The sequence below is a fragment of the Sinohyriopsis cumingii genome, chromosome 5 (assembly GCF_028554795.1).
Source record: "Sinohyriopsis cumingii isolate HCF-2022 chromosome 5, ASM2855479v2, whole genome shotgun sequence".
NCBI lineage: Eukaryota > Metazoa > Mollusca > Bivalvia > Unionida > Unionidae > Sinohyriopsis > Sinohyriopsis cumingii.
In genome coordinates this window covers 88,035,626-88,055,964 of record NC_142965.1, presented here as the reverse complement: position 1 = coordinate 88,055,964, position 20,339 = coordinate 88,035,626, and the positions used below count along the sequence as shown (strand labels likewise).

Genomic DNA, 20,339 nt, shown 5'->3' with positions numbered 1-20,339 from the left:
CATGACTTAGTCTTAGATGGCATTGGATTTTCACCTCAGAAATGGAAACTGTAGGGAAACATGTCACCCCAAATGGAAACATTATGAAAACCTCTCTCATCAAATAGATAATAGTAAGAATATGTGCAATTCAAGTGGAAACTGGAAAGCCTATCACATGAAATGGAAACAGTAGGAAATTATGTTGCTTAAAACGGAAGCAGTATGAAAACTGGTCACTTCAGATGGGGACATTAGGAGCCAATAATTTCAAATGGAAACAGTAGGAAAACCAATCACATCGGAATGTCCAATTGCTTCAAATGGAAACAGTAGAAAAACCTATCACAAAAAATGGAAACAGTAAGAATATGTGTGCTTCAAATAGAAGTAGGAAAGTTATCACATGAGATGGAAATTGTAGGAAATCCATCACTTCAGATGGAAACAGTAGGAAAATATATCACTTAAAAAAGAAACAGTTGGAAAACTGATCACATCAAATGGAGACATCAGGAAAGTAAATCACTTCAAGTAGAAACAGTAGGAAAACTGATCACTTTAAATGGAAACAGTGGGAAAACTGATCACTTAAACTGGATTCTTGAATGAATATTGTTACCTGCTACAGCCACTTGCAGTCATTGAAACTAATGACAGATACCTTTCTATAGCATAAAGTTTATGACTCATTAGCTTTTGACCTTATCACAAGGGATGACTTGTGGACCAGAGTCACATAAGTGACAAAACCCTTCTGCACAACAGCAGAACATTGCAGAGAATTGAGCATACTATTTCTAAGGATAACATCAGAGATCTTGACAGAGAGAACAGTACTCTGAGGAGGAAAATAATAGAAGCTATTGAAAACATGGAGGGGGAGCCAGTGTTGAACCGTGACTCCAGATTGTAACTTCTGCCTTTGTATGGAAGGGTTTTGTCACGTGATCAACATTTGATCATGTGTCTCCAGTCCAGAAATCATTTCTCAGATGAAGGCCTTGTGATAAGGTTGATTGAGCTACAGAAGGTATCTATTTTTAGTTTCATTCTTTTCAAATGGAAACACTAAGAAAACCAATCACTTCCAATGGAAACACTAAGAACTCTGATCACTTCAAATGGAAACGCTAAGAGAACTGATCACTTCAAATGGAAACGCTAAGAGAACTGATCTATTAATGGAGACAGACATGATATACTTGGCATTGAGATACAGAAGGTTTGTTTAAAAATTGTAAGAATTCAACATTGGTTCTTAAGTAAAAAGCACAATTTTGCTAAGAAATGGATAAAAATGATGCAATTCTTTTAAACATTTTGAATTTTCAAGCTATTATTTTGTATTTCAGTGTCAGTGATCCATATCTGTATCCATTTGAAATGATTGGCTTTCCTACAAATCCAAATTGACTTTCCTACAAATCCAGATAGGCTTTCCTACAAATCCAAATTGGCTCTCCTACAAATCCAGGTTGGCTTTCCTACAAATCCAGATAGGCTTTCCTACAGATCCAGATTGGCTTTCCTGCAAATCCAGATAGGCTTTCCTACAGATCCAGATTGGCTTTCCTACAAATTCAGGTTGGCTTTCCTACAAATCCAGGTTGGCTTTCCTACAAATCCAGATTGGCTTTCCTACAAATCCAGGTTGGCTTTCCTACAAATCCAGCTAGGCTTTCCTACAAATCCAGTTTGGCTTTCTTACAAATACAGATAGGCTTTCCTATAAATCCAGATTTGCTTTCCTACAAATCCATTTGGGATATAGGCTGCAGAGGGTACTGAAGAAGACAATATTTACTCTTCAGGGCTGTAGATATATTTCATGGCTTGTTTAGATATGTCTGATTAACAAAGTTTATATCATACTAGAATTTAAAACAAGATGCTAGAGGTGACAGAGTATTTAAGTATATGTAATGTAGAACAAACGTTTAACACTGTAGACCCAGAACAGATTTGTCGTTGTGTAATCATCCATCATATCCAGTCTTTACTGTTAATTCTTTGTGGTTTAAAGAGGTCAGTTTCAGACCTGACTTGGAAATCATAAACTTCTGACCTTGAATGCTTGAGATTTTGTGTTATCCAATCACAAACGACTTTACATTTGTAACATCTCATTTGATTGGCTCAAAGAGAAAACTAGAGCTTAGAGTTGTATGATCTCTAGGCATGATTTGCAGGAACATTATGTGACAGCAAGTTGGAGTCTGCGCTGACTACAGTGGAATTTGCATTATCCATTACTACATCTGTTAATCATATCTGAGTCTGAAATTTCCCAAGGAAACAATCATAATAATCTTCGACACCATAGGCTATTACATGTGCATGTATATGTCTTGATAAATTTACATGCATGTACAGCATGTTGGTAATATTTGCATGCTTTATCTTTCATTACTTCAAGGATTTTCTTTTCATCTACATGTATTTTCCCTTTGTAATAGCTTTCAGAGCAACTCATTTTACAGAATTACAAATGATCATGTAAATCAATGAATTTTTAAAGAGAATAAACCTTTGATGTTGTGGTTTTGACACTGAATTGTCTGTATTTGCATGCTGTATTATAGAGCATTAAGTAATGACCTTAATATTAAATTAGCATTTCTACATTTACTTTGCCAGAAATCTTTACAGATAAATGATGTTAAAAAGTATCTTGACCTAAAGTAATTTTAATTTAATACAAGATCTAAATCTTTTCATGCATAGTTTGTATAAAATATCAGTACTTGTGTCTCATGATATTAGTATGAAATGTTAATCTCATTAGTATGAAATGTCAATACCTATGTCTCATGATATTAGTATGGAATGTCAATCTCATTAGTATTAAATATCAATACCTATGTCTCATATTAGTATGAAATTTCAATCTCATTAGTATGAAATGTCAATACATGTCTCATGATATTAGTATGAAATGTCAATACCTATGTCTCATGATATTAGTATGAAATGTCAGTCTCATTAGTATGAAATGTCAATACCTATGTCTCATGATATTAGTATGAAATGTCAATACCTCTGTCTCATGATATTAGTATGAATGTTAGTACTTGTGTCTCACTGGCATTAAATGTCAATACTTATGTCTCATGATATTAATAAATTCTAATATAATCAAAGGTACTATTTTTGGTGGATACAATTGTTTACTCACTGGATTAACAGCAAAAGTTTCATTATAGCAAGACTTCTGTATTGTGTATATCTTACCACACAAAAAGAAATAAATGGATTCAATCAAAATGATTCTACATTTTGCAGAGTGTATCTTTAGTTTGGTTTTTATTATAACTTTTTTATATAATTATTACAGATGTTTTTAATTATTATTAATGTCTATTTGTCAAATGTTAATGTTCCATCAGTACATTTGTTAAGTAGTTTTCAAAAGAAAAAGATATATTTGTAAATAACCTTGTCTTCATGTACACTACATAATATACTAAATTGTAATTGACAGGGACTTGGAATGATGACAACTGTGACACTTCCAGTTTACAACAGAACCAGAGGATCTGTAAGTGGTTCAGATTTTTGGTGGTTAAAAAAATATTAAAAATATTCTTCTTGGGTTGAATACTTTAAATGTTACTTGAAATCTAACAGACACCTTATCATGTTCATAATCCATTTTATTTTAATCCAAAGGAAATATACATTTTAGCTAGCAATTTGTCCAAAAATTAATCAGATCTCATTTTTTGTTTTGTAAGTGTCTGCTAAAATTATTTTGTTTATAATAAAATGATTCTGTATATTAGCATTTTTTAAATAGTGTGTGGGTTTTTTGTGTGATAGTTTTGCATCACTCATGCAGTTAGATTTCGTAAATAAAACTTGTGCATGGGTAATTTTGGAGTAAAGTTTTCAGGAAAAAGATACTGATTTTATTTTATAACAACTTTATCTCTCATTACAGTCTAACCAGACTATTCTTGGAGTGATGGGCATAGATGTGACCACAGATGAAATGCAGAAATATTCACCAACAGAAAAGGTAAGACATTATTATCTCGCTATTTATGGAGAAAAAGTCATAGCAGTGTCGATGGCAGTAGTGGCATCAATATAAGTCGATAAATAATTCTCACACTTGTAATGATATTGACTGAAGGTGTAGGGGCTGATATCGCATATTCATTAAAAGTTGCAATTATTTGCAGATAGATTCGTCAGCACACATTAATGTACACTTTATGAACTTGCAGGTATTTCTTGCAGCTGTTGAGCTACTGTCAGTTGAAGGGTTCTTTTTGGTGATATGTATATAATATTTCTAGATCAAGTCCTATGCTTGATGACTAGTAAATGGTAATTTCTTTTCAAAAAAATATGTTGTACTGATGGGAAAAAATATATGCTTTTGGTGTAATCATTACACTTTTTTCCACTAAATTATGCTTTACGTGTTAACATATTTGGATTATGCGTTTTCAGTATATCCGCCTCCCCAAAAAATTAATTTGTTTTGTCATTGTTATTAACGTCCCGTTTATCCCACAGACTGTATTCTAGAAAAGATGGTTTCTATGTAAGTACGAAATATGAGTATGCTTGTCTGTAGACTTGCATGCACTTTCCTAACAATAATATATTCTATTTCCTATTTCCAAGAAACATGCTGGTTTCTACTTTCAAACTTTCAACCTTGGTTTCTATTTTATAGCAGCTGTATGGCTTAGGAGAGAACAGACTGGTTTTTTAATTTTTAATCTTTGCTTGCAGATTCTTTGTTCTAATTCATATCTGATACAGAACTAGTTTGTAGGTATTTGGTACTAAAAGTCAAGTCAGATTTATTCTAGTCAATGCATGTGTTGGAGCAAAAATGTTTTTCAAATAATTTCACAGATGGATTAGAAAAAGACAAAAAATCAATTCAGAGATGAATACATGAATTACATAACACATCTTTCCATTCTATGGCAGCCTCATGCCCGTTGCAGGCTGTGTGGAAAGGATTTTAATATTGGTCATGATAGTAAAACAAAGAAACCTTGAATTAACTCATTTTACTAACTCCAATATTAAGGTAACTTCTTTTTTAGAGCAGAATTCAGTTGTGGATATGAATGTTATAAATACAGAGGCGTTATTTAGTGAGTTCTTAATAGAACACGGACTACCCCTAGCACCATAGCAGTAGAAGACTATGTTGGTCCTTTGTTCCTATGGCTGTTTCCTGATTCCAAAGTTGCAGGAAATATGCATGTGCAAGAATAAAACCATCTAATATTGTTAGGTGTTTGGCAGAAGAAACTTCACTTAAAATTGCAGAAGCCATGCAAATTGGGCCTTTTAGTATTGCCACAGACAGGAGTAGTGATTATGATGACAAAAAGTTTTACCCGAGTCTGTGTAAGAGACTTTGACAACAAAAAGGAAAAGTCAGAGTGCTCTTCTTTTATTACCAGAATTAATAGTAGATTCCACTGTTGGAAACATTTTTGATTTGCTTGATAATGCTTTGAATAAACATAAGTTGGCAGAACTTTATGAGGTTTTCAGCTGATGATGCATCAGTGATGACTGGAATTCATAAAGGAATTGCATTCTATATTTTGATGCACCTTACTGCAGGAAAGGCTGCTGATAAATCAGAAGGTGAACTTCTGAAGTATCAAGTTGGTATTCTACCTGATTGTGACAAGATAAGCGGGTGGGATTTCGAATTTACAACAGAACGCTTTTGATAGTGATACAAATACACTGTTTAATGACGAATGACTTGAATGAGAAAAGAATTATGAGTAATACGTGCATATAATATCCAAAAATTGGATCAATTAACATAATCTACTCGAACTAAATAATGAAAATACAAATAAATGACCTTACACAGTACAAGGACAAGGGGTGAATGATTCATAGTGATTTCACAAGGAAAGAATGATGTGTTTTACTCAAATAGTAAAACCGTGGTATTTTATTCATATAGTAAATATGTATTCACTCAAATAGTGAAAATGATGAAGAGATAAGGACAGATGTACAAAATATCTTTACAATGACTGTCCCAAAAACAAACTGGGTATTGCAAATCCCAAAGATTAGCTCACGGATAAAAGATTACATGCATGGAGTTACACGCTCCATCACCAACACACTTGGCTACCAGTTATACTGGTCAATCAAGCAGTATTCCAGGTTGGTCAATCAAGCAATCAGCACCCACCAATCCTGGTCAGCAACACCCATTCACCTGCTGCTCAACTAGCAACTTTATACTCAGCTCTACAGCTGCTGTGGTTCAGCTTCACAGCTGCTATGGTCAACTTCTATGGTTAGCTTTGCAACTGGTATCACGTTGACTCCGATAACTCTGATCACTCTGGTCAGCTGAAAATACATCTAACACCATGTACTATGCATGACACGGGCATATACGATAAAATGTAATGACTTGATACATGGTAAGCTACACAGATTACATTATTGGCACAATAATTACAAAACAATACAGACCACTCCGGTGGCCTAGTGGTTAGAGCTTCTGCCCTGGATGCGGGAGGTTGTGGGTACGAACCCCGGCCAAGTCATACCAAAGACTTCTAAAAATGGTACTAACAGCTGCCTTGCTAGGCGCTCAGCATTAAGAGGTGAGTTTTGGGACTGGTTGGCCAGGTGTCAGAATAATGTGACTGGGTGGGACATAATGCTACATGTCTGTGGCATGATGCCCCAGTGCTAGACATCACTTTAAACTGCCACACTGCAGACATCGTAGCGATATGACTGGAAAATTGTTAAAGCTACATTAAAAATATAAAAAACACAAACACACACAAAATAATACACAAGTTCAGAAGTGAACCTAACTGTGCCCAACAAAAATCCTACGGTACTAAACGTTTCTTAAAAATGCAATTTTATATATTGCTAATATAAATCTCTTGCTAAGTCACAAACAAGAATAGAAAATATTTGCATGATACTACGTTAGCCAAAGCTAGATAGAAAATATACAAAAATAAATGTGGTAATACAATAGTTATAACTTATACACGAGAAATCAATAACTCACATACCTCTACAGCTGAAGATGTGCAAGTCCTTAAAGTAGACAGCTCACTGACGAGGCATTCCATAATGTCAAGATTTAGTTTTACACTGAGGCACTGATGCATACACGATGCTGCAATACATCGTCTGTGTGCTGGAAGTATTTGGTTCTTCACATTGAAAGCACTTCGCACATGCGGCATAAGATGAACTGAACTCACTATTTCGAAATCTTTGTATGATACACATAAATCACCATCGGGTATCGTTGTACACAGAAAAACTAAACCCGAGTACATGTATTTAATAAATAAAAGGATTTATACAATTCTGTGAGACTGGCAACGTACTGCATGTGGACAGAGTTGATGTGTAATGGCACCTTATTTCCCAGCTAAAAGACCCAATAACTGGAAGATATAAATTTCCTCTTTGTCAGGTTATGAAAGGAATATTGGTTCTTTTCCATTCTAATGCTGACTATGAGATATTGTTCAGTATTGTTAACTAAAATAAAACTGAATTCAGATCCAGGCTCAGTAACCCAGTACTTGGTGCTCTACTGGTGTGCAAAACATTCATAGTCTCCGCTGGTACAAAGTGTTTTGAAATGCAAATGAGATTCTGTTGCTTTTTACATATGAAAACTTGAAGCAGTAATTGATGTTTTGTACATATGGTCATTGAATTTTATCATGTTATATGCGGATTACTCTTTTTCTGCTTGGATTATTCTTTTTGTCCACTTGGATTACACTTTTTCCTTGTCACAGGTTGGCATGTATGTACACTTTGGCCTGATATTAAAATGATTTTAGCCTCAAGCATGGTGGGTCGCTGGGGGAACACAATTGCAGTCATCAATAATAATGCTGTCTAGTAACCAGCATTTCTTTTTTGTGTAGAAGATATACTGGGTCATAAGCATCTTCCCATTTAAATTCCAGAGAATTCTGTCGTAATAATATATAAAATTTTCACAATCAAATGCACTTTATATTATAATGAAATTCTTACTTACAAGCAACATTGTTTTGAAGAAAGTAGTAAATTTTGAAAATCAAATGAGCTGTTTTATAAGAGATAAAACATTTTACATTGATTGTGTAACAAAACTAGAGACAGGGTTCCCACGCTACCAGGAAATCATGGAAAAAGTCGGGAGAAATGATAATTGTTTACCCGACCATGAAATGTCTTTGAATTTTGCAAATATCAGTGAAAGTTGGGAAAAACTCTGGAATTTTATGTCACCACTTGATGCCAGAAACAATTATGTAATCGTGTTATAACTGATGTGATTGTGAATTAAATTTATCGAGTTCTGACCAGAATATTCAGAGGTTGCAGTATGGTTCATTTGGGTGCTTGTCATAACATATTTGTTGAGTCAATCCAAACACTCATTGGATTAAAATGAATTGAAAAATGAAGATTCCAAGATTAAAGGTATAGAATACATATTCATCCATCACCATGCAGGAATAGTTTGACTCTGAAGTTCTCAAATCATAACTGTTTTTATTACAGCTTGGACCTAATGGCTATTCATTTGCAATCAACTCCAATGGCTACATCATCTTTCACCCTGCTCTGAAGATTAGAGTAAGTACATACAGTAGTCCTGTCTGTCAAGTATCTCAGTATAGCACTGTCTTTCATATAATACACATCTATGGTTGTGGACCCTACTTAGTATAGTACTGCTTCCTCATATAACACATGATTGTATGGTTGTGGGACCATACATGTGTTATATTGTTGTTGACTCAGATCATTATAGTGCAGTCCCTCATATAAATATGTATGGTTGTAGAGTCCCACATATAACGTGCAGATGTGGACCCTACTGAGTATAGCACAGTTTCTTAGAATACATATAATGTTCCAGTATGTTACGAGCCTGTGCTCTTAAAATAAGTAATAGAAAAGAGTGAAGACAACAAGCTTTGTAAAATTTAACAAATAATTTATTTCCTTAGAATACAAAGTGAAAAATGAGAAACAAATAACTTATGGCATTGCGAATTAAATCCAATAATAATCCAAGAATTAAAGACACAAGACCTAGTAATAAAAAGTTCTAAATGAAACACAGTTCAAGTCCCTAAGAGATCCAAAATTGTTATAGCCTACGAAGTACTGATGTGTCAACAGTCTCTTGTTGAATCACAGCATTATTATTCCAGGTATGAATTCAGTATAAATTCCAACGAATGTCTTTATCCAAAAAGTTTGTCAGAGCACTTTTGTATTTCCAGGGAACATAGTCACTTGAATTCAGTAATTTGAAGAAAATAAAATTCAGCCCAATCTGGTCGCAACATAATACAACTTTAAGTGCCAGATGTTAAAGCACAACTGGCAAAATCCTCACAATCACAACATAATATAGTTCTGTGCTTGACCTCAGGTCACAGTAGCATTTTCTAAAAACAACCAATACCTAATGGAAAAAAAATTTCTAGATTGATTTAATGAGCCATGTTTACTTACAACACAATAGCCTACTAAATTCACATAGGAATCTCCAAAAACCCTGACCCAGATCAACATATTTACCACTTCTTGTTTACCTGAAAAATAATTCAGTTCATGAGCTCATACACATAGAGAATAATGAAGCTATTTTTAGTTGTTTACATAAATGAGATTTTAAAAAAGTTTTAAAAATTTTAATCAGGTCAAGCAGAAATGAACTCAGTTTTGGATAAGATCAAATCCAGTAAACAATGTTACATTACAGTAGCATATTATGAAATAAATTTTTTACAAAACTAATAGACAAAAAAATTAAATATACATAACAAATATAGCATTGTCCCTCATATAACACATGTATGGTTGCAGACAATACTCAGTATTGCACTGTTTCTTTATATAACGTATGTTGTAGGCCCTACTCAGTATAGCACTATCCTTGTATTGCAGTATAATGCCTATGGTTGTGGACCATACTCTTATAGAGCAGTCTCTGACATAACACGTATGATTGTAGACCATACTCATTTTAGCACTGTCCCACATATAAGATGTATAGCTGTTGACCTTTTTTAGTACAGCACTGTCCATTGTACAACAAATATATGGTTGTGTACCCTACTCAGTATATAGCTTTGTCCCTCTTATGTGTGTGTGGTGGACATTACTCGGTATTGCACTGTCCCTCGTGTAATCTGTATGGTTGTCGATCCTGTTTCTTAAATGAATCAAGTTCTAATATTGAATCTACTGTATAAAAAAATGATCTAATTTATAAAATTTTGCAGTTATTTTGAATAGAATTATAGTGATGACTTAATATACTAAGAAACATTCTTGTCAAGTCAAGGCAAAATTTACACATCCTTTTTTGATTTTGCACAGTTCTTAAAAATTTGCTTATTCAGAATTGAAAACTTGATCAAGTTTCCTGTCATCATTGATAAAATTGAATGTTGACCTAATGTATCCTCAGAAATCTGATTTCGTGTTTAATAGAAATTACTAGTTACCAGGAACATAAATATGCATGGTACTGTGGTTTCATTTATTCTATGGTCTCAGATTTCAAGGTATAAAAAAATAAATTTTTCATGGGTACTTAAAATGGAAGATTTGCCTGTCAGAGCTTGCAGATTTGTAGATATTTCATTTCATGCATTGACCTCTTCAGATAGCCACAATAAAGAATAGTAAAGAACAAAAGCATGCTAACAATAAACAGCAGTTGCTTGAATGATTAAAACAATACTACCATATGTTTGAGCAAAACTCAAACACATGTCAGGATGAAATATTTACACTGTGTTTTTGTCCAAGTGTTCAGCAAATTGTAAGACAGTGGAATCACTGCCTTTTGCCTGCATCAACCATCTTCACCACTAGACTTGACAATTAATCAGGACTACAAAAAAGACTTAAAATCACACTTCACAACTGCTGTGCTAAATAGGTCAACGAGACCATCATGGGAAAGGAAGATGTCACTGGTAGGATTAGTGTGCTGTATTAGTGGACCTTAAAACCTTATCAATTAAGTTGATTCATACTGAATGGATAATTGCAGCTTGTGTGAAAGATGGGACCTAATTATCCATGGATTTGAGACAGTTGGACTTGTTTAATTCAACATTTTCACAATTTTTTCTGACATTTATTTGTGTAACAGGTGACTTGATTGACATGATGTTGTTTCATTGTTGTTGTTACAAAATCGTTGAAATTGAAACTTCCATGTTCTAATGTAATTAGTGGAAATTACAGCTGCTGGATACCAATTACACATACATTGAAACAATATAAAATACTTTAATATTATTCTTTTTTAAGGGTTAAAATACAATAAGCACACATTAAAGCTAATATTTTATTACCATATTACAGTAGTAAAGTTGATATATCAAAAAAACTATCTTGTTTGCTAGTATTTTTATTGGTAAGAAGGGGTGGAGCATCTTTATCACACCTGACTATTTTTTCATTGGGTCTTGAAGTTTGTGGTTTATGGTGATAACAAAATCCAGGTACTTCACAAAAGAACCCACAGTATCTGCTAATCTGCATGGAACTTAGAAAACCTTTACAGTTATTTTTTGTTAAATTTCTTTTATAATAAGATCATATTCAGAAAGGGAAAAATGGATTCTGCTTCCTTTGAGCCAAACAATTGCTTAAAGTGTTTTTTCTTTGTATCCAGAAATTTTTTGTCAGATATTTTCACTTCATTTAACTATATTTCATGAGTAAAGATATAAACCTATGAGTAATTTTGTTTGGATGAATTCTGACCTTTCTGAACAGTATTTGCTGCTGGATTTTTTTTTTTGGGGTCTATTTTGTGTGTGCAATCAATTCCTTTTTAAAATATTTTTTAAAATTGTTATTTCAGGGCAATATCACTGAGCCTCCCAATGTTGACTTCCTTGAAGTGGAGGTGGAGAATGAAAGAAAAGTTGCAGTAAGTAATCAGACAGTTTATTTTAAGAAAAACGAATCAAAACAAAAAACATCCCCATTCCGATTTATTCTATATTTACCCATAATTTTTATAAATTTGTTGATTATGGGGAAGGCATGGTAGCAACTTGATCAGCCAGTTTGTCAAGGGACATAGCAATAGTGATGCTTATGGAGACTTTAGGGGATAAATTTGATCTTTATTAACTGTTTCAGCTGCTGATAAATACAGGGTACTGCCACTCACCCTCAGTCCCTAAGGGCCTACCTTCTGTCCTTCAGGGTCCCACCCCTCTGCCTCTCTAGATTAAAAATTTCTTAATGAAAACTATGTTAAGGAAATCAATGTTTGTCAGATAACATACTGCCTTGCTTAAAATGACAGTCATTACGTCATTATGTCAGAGATAAGCTATTACTTACTTAGGTGTATTATAGTTTTTAAGGACTCTCTTAAAGATTGGACATGAAATGATGCTTGTGATTTCTAACGCATTAAAAAATTAAAAAATAAAAAATTCTGATAAATTGTAAGGGTGACAATAACATTCCTTTTGAAAGACCATTATAAAATTAGTGTAATTTATGCAAAACCTTGGGAAGCATCTGCCATGAATCAGAGACAGGCCTTCTGTTGCAGAAAACGGATGTGTTTTCAATATTGTGTTATATTGAAAATATTCACTAATTAACTATATACTTTTCTTGGTGTTTTTGTTAAGAGGTAATTAATGTTCTTCAATCAGTGAAAAATTTGATGCATTTTTAAATACTGGTCCAACTGTTATTTGATGCATAGTTAGAGGCAGTTTTTTTTTACCCAATACCTTTCTTTGAAATGATTTTACATTGGTATAGAAATTCAGCTGAAAGTAGCAACAAAAATATTCACAGTAGCTTATTCATTTGTTTGTAATGTTCGATTAATTGGACCCTTAGCTAGGTATAAATGTCAGTTTTAAAACAAATTTATATACACCAACCTTTGACAAGTGATCTTGCTCAATTTTTTGTTATATAGAGAAAAGTCTCTATAGATTAAACTTCCAAGGAACCTAGAAAATTGCTTGTGATCTGTAATTCATGTGGATATGGTCTAAGATAATTTTTTTGTCAGGTCATGTAAAGAAGAGTGAGCAGTGCAAAGTTTTTGAGTCAACTGTACTTTTTGCTGAAGTTACTTTTTGGATCAGTCCCTTCAAGGGACTCCTCTTTTATATGACTATCATAAAGCAGAGCATATCATGTCAGGACACCTCACTTTCCATCAATGCATCAATTTCCTGTTTTGTTTCCACTCCAGTTCTCTGCTATTTATCATTACCAAACTTTGTAAATAACTTGCAGTTTTGGTAGGGGAGAAACCTTTTGATTTCAGAAAAAGAAATGAAATGTTAGGGACATTTAACCAAAAGAAGAAACATGGTACAGTCACAGGCCTGGATCAAACTTTTGTGAATTGCTTGCATTTGGAATAGAGAAGAAGTCATGATTGTTTTGAATCAATTATCAAGGTCACTGTGATTTAGAGAATAAACATGGGTTCCACACAGTGATATTATTACCATATCACAGTCCTAGACCAATCTTTGCAGATGGCATACACTCGGGACAAGGAAGAAAAATATTAATGTTTGGGCCACAAGGTCAGTGGTACAGATCACTATGACTGAAGGAAGAAAAATGATTTCTGCATAATAACTTTAGTTTTGTGTCAGCTTTGTGGATGGCTTGTATTTGGAATAAGGCAGAAGCCTGGTGTCCAGAGGTCAAGGTCTTTGTGGCTGAACAATTACAATGGTTGCTGCTGAATCTCAGCTCTTGACAAGAATTGGTAATGATTTATTCTTTGTGCAAGATAGAACCCTGTTTAAATTGGGTTCAAAGGTCATGGTTCCTGTGTCCAAATGAAGACCTAGGTCAAGCTTAATTTTAATCTTATTGCAGAATTTTTAGGGAGTTATGGCCCCTTTTTTGATTTACCACTTAGTTCTTTTGTTTCCACTATGGATTGAAATCAAATTTGGGATGAACCATTATATTAACAATACGTAACTATAAATTTGTAAAGGTTTCAATGATTGATCAAGAATTTTAGTTCCTTATCCCTTTGGTGGATTTTCCATATGCTTTCAGATGATTGATTTATTGGTTTTAAGAGCACTTTTCAACTCATTAACCCCTGGCACCACGTTTGTGCATCAGGAGGTAGTATCCTACTTCCGAGCTCTGTAGCATCAAGGTCATATAAGATGCACCAGAATGGGTGGTATTACAGAAAAGTGGACAGATGTAACTGCAAGGATACCAAATAATCTGGACTTTCTACTTGCATTACAAAATACAGGGGGAAAACATATATTTTGAGACCTGATTTTTTTAAACCAAAAATTCGGCCATTGACGGAATCGGATTTTGTGTCTGGATTTTAGACTTTTTGGTCTCAATTGCACACAGACAGGTGAATCTTTGCAAAAAGTAGGATAAGTTGGGGATTTCAAGTCAAAAGTGGTCAAGACATGAAAATGATGGGTTCATTAAGCCAAAAAACAAACAAAAAAAGCACACACACCCAACTTTTACCCTTCTGCACATGTGCGAGCAAATTAGCCAATGAAAAATGATGTTTCTAATACAGCTAGGTATCAGTTTAAATGGAAATCATTTGGATGCAAATTTGTTTGGAAGTATTCAGAAGCAGCCCCCAGAATGTGTTTCCTACTTGTATTTCAGACGAAAATGGAAAAAATCTCCAGGAGTTAATGAGTTAATGCATTATTGGTTGTATCTTGCTGAGGAAATTAGAGCTACATACCTTTCCTAAAAACACGCTGATACAGCTGAGCCGGGCTTACCAAAGCAGGTATTGAACCTGTGACCAGGATTACAAGTCTGATGCTCTGCCAATTGAGCTAATGTGACTCCTTACTTTTGAAGCTAAGAAAATTAATTTGTGGTTTGCTTGCTTGGCCCTTTGAGTTTGGAGTCGCAGTCCAAAAGTTTGCACTAAAGTTTTGGATAAAGTTTTTAATTTGCTTACATTTCCTAAACCCTAGCTTTGTGTTCTTGATATAATGAAGCTTTAATGTAATGAAACCACATGTTTTACACCAGTTTGTGGCTTTTTTTTTTATTTGGGGTTTTGACATGCAGACCCTTAGCTTTTTTCTTCTCTATTTTCAGGCAAAATGTTACAAAATTATGGCCCATGTTTGACTTTGAACTTTGCCCTTTACTTGCTTCATATCGGTATGGGCATCTGTGACATATGGACATGTTACTAATTTTAGTTCTATATACAGAGGCAGGCAATTTTCACTTGGAAAACCAGAATAAAAGTTTTCCTTCTATTACTTATCATTGTTTCTTCTGTTTCAGTTGAGGACCAATATGATTGACATTACTCCAGGCAAAATAGGACAGGATGTTCTTGTAACCTATGAGGTTTCCCCTGGAGAGGTAAATATATACAGATTCTCCATCTCTCCATCAGTTTCTATATACGTTTATTGGTTTGGGTGGTGTGGTATGGTAGGGTCATTGGAAAATTCAGTCTGACTCATACATGGTGAACTGGTGAATGAATTATATAGGTTTACAATTATGACATGTCTACCTGACCTTCTGTTGGAATATTATAATTTCTATCTTCAGCTGTACCAGGTTTAAAGTGATTTAGAATGATGAAAAAATTATATAATTCACCAAAACAAATTATATAAATTTAGGATGCACTTGGGACCAATGCATCCTGATGTTAAAAGCTCAATTTTTTTTTTATAAACTAAAGGAAGATCTATCACGTGTCATAATTTTTTTCAATAAAATATCTCATTTTCAGTTCAGAATATCAGTTACATATGATGATTAGCGACTGAGTGCCGTAACATCAAACCGCTCCAGTGGGTTAGTGGTTAGAGCATCTATCTTGTATGCATGAGATCGCAGGTTCTAACTCTGGCTGAGTCGTATGAAAGACTTATGAAAATGGTACTTGCAAGTGCCTCGCTTGGCACTTAGCATTAAGAGGTTAGCGTTAGGACTGGTTGGCCTGGTGTCAGGATAAAATGTGACTGGGTGGGACATGATGCTACATGTCTGCGGCATATTGCCCCAGCGCTACACATCATGATAAACTGCCACACTGCAGACATTGTAGAAACATCACAGAAAAATTGTTAAAGCTACATTACAAGTTCAGATCACAGAATGTCAGATTGTTCACCAAATAAATTTGTGTTACAGTTTTGTTGAAATTTCTTTCATTTGCTTTTGTATTTTCTAAAGCCCTTGGTAGAATATTTTTCATACATAGTGGTTTGTGTGTGTGTGTGTGTGTGTGTGTGTGTGTGTGTGTGTGTGTGTGTGTGATTTGGACTTTTAACATAGTTTCAACAACTTTCCAGTCATATCGCTATGATGTCTGCAGTGTGGCAGTTTACAGTGATGTCTAGCCCTGGGGTATCATGCCACAGATATGTCCCATCTAGTCACATTATCCTAACCAGTCCTAACACTAACTGCTTAATTCTGAATGCCAAGCAAGGTTGTTGCTAGTACCAGTTTTTAAAATTAAGTTTTGGTACTACTTGGCAGGGTTTGAACCCACAACCTCCTACATCCGAGGGGTATGCTGTAACCCCTTAGGTCACTGGAGCAGTCTTCATACATGGGATCAAACATCATGAACTAAGACGCACTGCGGCATGCTCATTCACCCTTTTGCCTTGCTGTCAAGGTGATATGTTTTAAAGCATTACTTTGTGGTCATGACATTCAGACCTGAACCTTCTTATTATGTTTTAAAATAATTTCTAGACAGAATGTGCTGTTCTTTTTTTTATCTCAGTGTTACTTCCTGAAATTTTCAGATTCTGTTGGTTTGCATTGACTGCAATTTATTACCATGATCACATATGGGCAGACAAAAACTAGATGAGAGAATGTTACATGAGAGATCGAAACACCTTTATTTTGGGTTTAATCTATTATTTACAATCACAGTTTGTTTTGGTTTGATACAGCATTATCAAATCCGTAGTAGTTTCATTTTATGGTGGGGTGAGTCATGAATGTTAGTTTACTGTGTGTTTTCCTACCCAATGTGCACACAAAAGGATACCACAGTTATTCTCATTATTATATTATGGTCTCAAAACTAAACAGGGATCAGGGGCTTGAGTTACCACCTATCTACACCAGTCTTCTCATATGAATAACTATTTTAAGTTACAAGATCAACATTAGTCACTGATGAAGGCAGTGTGATATTGCCGAAAATTTCAAACTCTTAAGATATTTATTCTCTGAGCATGGGAAATTACTTTGATCAAGTCATAATTTATCTTTTGTATACTTTATTTCAAAAGCATGTACAAAGATAATGTTTAAATATTTTCTTTCCAGCGCCATGTGGATAGAGAGAGTAGAGTTTACTCTTATACTGGCATCAGAGGAACTACTTTTAGGTGAGATTATTGTCAAGGCATGCTTAGAGAAAAGAGAGAACAGCAGTGTAGTAAAACCTATATTGAGAAACTGCCCTTCTATGAATAATTGACGTAGCCTCTCATTATGCACAAAGAGGTCTCACATGAAAGGTGGTTCCCCCACAGCAGAGGTCTTTTAAGTCTGGTTTTATTGAATGAAATTAGATAAAAACTGATGAGACCAGCTGCATTAATCATGCTGGACAAGAGGTCATGTTTAATTAATGTTTTCAGGTGTCCCAAAATTGATGGTTTTATTCAAGAACATGTACATCTGAAAAGAATTTTATCTGAATGAAGATAGCGTGATACCTGCTTGACTCCAGCTGCACTTTGTAAATTAAAGATAGGTCTTTCCTGAATACGCAGATAGTCGTGTGTGTGTGTGTGTGTGTGTGTGTGTGTGTGTGTGTGTGTGTGCGCGCGCGCGCTTACAGAGAGAGAAAGAGCGTCTCTTCATTGTGTCAGTTTCTAGTGTTCTCCAGCACTGTCGCATCATGTTCCATCCAGTCACATTTTCCTGCCACTTGGCTGACCAGTCCTAACACTAACCTGCTAATGCTGAGCACCAAGCGAGGCAGCTGCTAGTACCATTTTTAAATGTCTTTGGTATGACTTGGCTGGGGATCGAACCCACAGCCTCTCAAAAGAGAAAGGGAGTGATCTGAAATTTCTCACTTTTCATATCATGGTTTATGGTTGAATGAACATACTTCTTTGTCTGTGTGGAGATAGCATGTGTGTGAGAGAGAGACATCTGAAGTGTGTGAAGTTCTGCCAACCCTTAAGTCTTGTGAAAAGTGGAAATCACAGAAATATGATTATTGCTGTAAAATCTGTATACTGACTTGTTCCTGTTTGATTTGAATGTGGGTCTAATATTAAAGTGGGGTTGGTCAGGTAACCAGACTAACTTTACAGAAATACCTTGGATGCTTTAAATTGAATAACATTTTTCATGCAAAACGTCTGCATAATCAAGCTGTTGCTTATAGAATTTTTTAAAATTGACATCCAACAAGTGATACATTTTTAAGACAAAAGGGAAAATATGCCTCTTTAAAAGTGTTAATAGTCAGTAGAGAAGATTAAAAAGGAATATTCAGATTCTTAGAAGAAACAGGAAAGGCAGCAATTATGTTTATTGGACCGGTGTTGATTTGAGTATGCCTCATGGCATTACATAATTGGAATTGAGAAAAGAATAATCTAAGAGTTATGTAAAGTTGATAGATAGCAAGAACCCATTGAGCTCTATAGGCTTTGGAACTGGGGTTTGTGAAGGTTTACTGGAGGTAATTAAGGTCTAAATGTACTTTACAAACTTTTTAGTTCAACATTATGTTTACTGTCTGAACTTTTAAAATGCTTGTATTCCAACTTTGTGATAGAACTACATGATATCTTTTACACCTTACTGAAAGGTGGTCTACCTTAAACAAATTGACTGCCTTACTGAGAAGAATTTGTTAGTGTTGGCAGGTCTGTGTACTTGTCAGTGATTTACAGAAAATATACAAGCTCTTAAAAACACAGGTTGAAGCAAATTTTCTTAACAAAACATTCAACTATCAGAAAAAAAAGAGTATCAATTTCAATATGCAATGAAAACAAAGTGAAGAAAAAAATCAGTTGTATTTATCTGTCTTTGCAGTCTTGGAATCTGCTTACCATCTGACAAAAAGTATCACCTTAAGGTAGAACTGGACTTCAGGAAGTTTGGTAAGTTTATTGACTTTGTCAGGGTTTCACATTTACAAAGAATCATAGCAATAACATACATGTTGTAAAGCTGTAACAATATAGGGAGACTTACTGGAAGGTCGATATTTTTATACTGTATTATGTATCAAACTATTAAAGTATCTATTAATTCTCACTAGTTTGTCATACTCATTTACAAATGGCATCAGTGATAGAAAAGGAACCAAGCGAAAGACATATTAGGTGCTGAAAAGTTTAGTTTCACTGATAGGATTCATTATGGACAAGTGGGTGCCAAAGTTTATAGTCAACTTAAAATTCCCACATTGACACCCAGAGGCTTACTCAGGGATGAGCAGAACTTGTGTTATAATTTGCAGTGAAATCACAGCAGCAATATTTTACTAATATTACAATGTTTTAAAAAAAACAAAAAAAGTTTCACTGTTGTTGATTCTTCTTCAGTTAAAATTACTACCTTGGGAGAACTACTAGTTTCCAAATACAGCCGTCACATTCTAAAGATTTAGCCAAGATAGCTAATAGTTGCCTGGCCAGCTGTTGTCAGTAAAATAGGGTAATCTCCCTTTGATACAGGTATTGGCAACAAATCCCTTTAAGCTTTTTTTTCATCAAATTACATTTTCCTTAGCTTATATGCATCATGGTGTTTTGCTTAATTAAAAAATTAAAGCAAGTAAAAGCTGTTTTTTGTTATTTTTATTATCATCTTTTAAGTTCCACTCACATGAATTTTGGAATGTTCTTAAAAAAGTGACTGCTGCGTTAGAATTGCATAAGAATACTTTCCTTATTTGCTCTTTATAGCAGCTGTATATGACCTATTTCCAAGAAGACAGATGGGTTCTTCAAAAGTATGTGTGTGTGTGTATATATGATTTAGATTTTTAACGTAGGTTTTACAATTTTTCAGTCATTGCTATGATGTCTGCAGTGTGGAAGTTTATAGTGATGTCTAGCACTGGGGCATCATGCTGCAGACATGTAGCATGATGTCCCACCCAGTCACATTATCCTGACACCATGCCAACCAGTCCTAACACTAACCTCTTAATGCTGAGCACCAAGCGAGGCAGCTGTTAGTACCATTTTTGTAAGTCTTTGGTATGACTCGGTGGGGGATCGAACCCACAACCTCCCGCATCCGAGACAGACGCTCCAACCACTAGGCCACTGGAGCGG

At 34.6% G+C, this 20,339-nt stretch overlaps 1 protein-coding gene across 1 annotated transcript in view; it reads left to right on the top strand.

The window, feature by feature from the left end:
• Window positions 1-20,339, top strand: part of LOC149799696 (voltage-dependent calcium channel subunit alpha-2/delta-1-like) — a 230,274-nt gene that overhangs the window by 140,457 nt on the left and 69,478 nt on the right. The window contains exons 16-22 of the mRNA XM_089959053.1: window positions 3,464-3,520; window positions 3,923-4,000; window positions 8,536-8,610; window positions 11,876-11,944; window positions 15,322-15,402; window positions 17,350-17,411; window positions 19,087-19,154. Coding sequence (XP_089815179.1) covers window positions 3,464-3,520; window positions 3,923-4,000; window positions 8,536-8,610; window positions 11,876-11,944; window positions 15,322-15,402; window positions 17,350-17,411; window positions 19,087-19,154 — 490 coding nt within the window. The remainder of the gene's footprint in view (window positions 1-3,463; window positions 3,521-3,922; window positions 4,001-8,535; window positions 8,611-11,875; window positions 11,945-15,321; window positions 15,403-17,349; window positions 17,412-19,086; window positions 19,155-20,339) is intronic.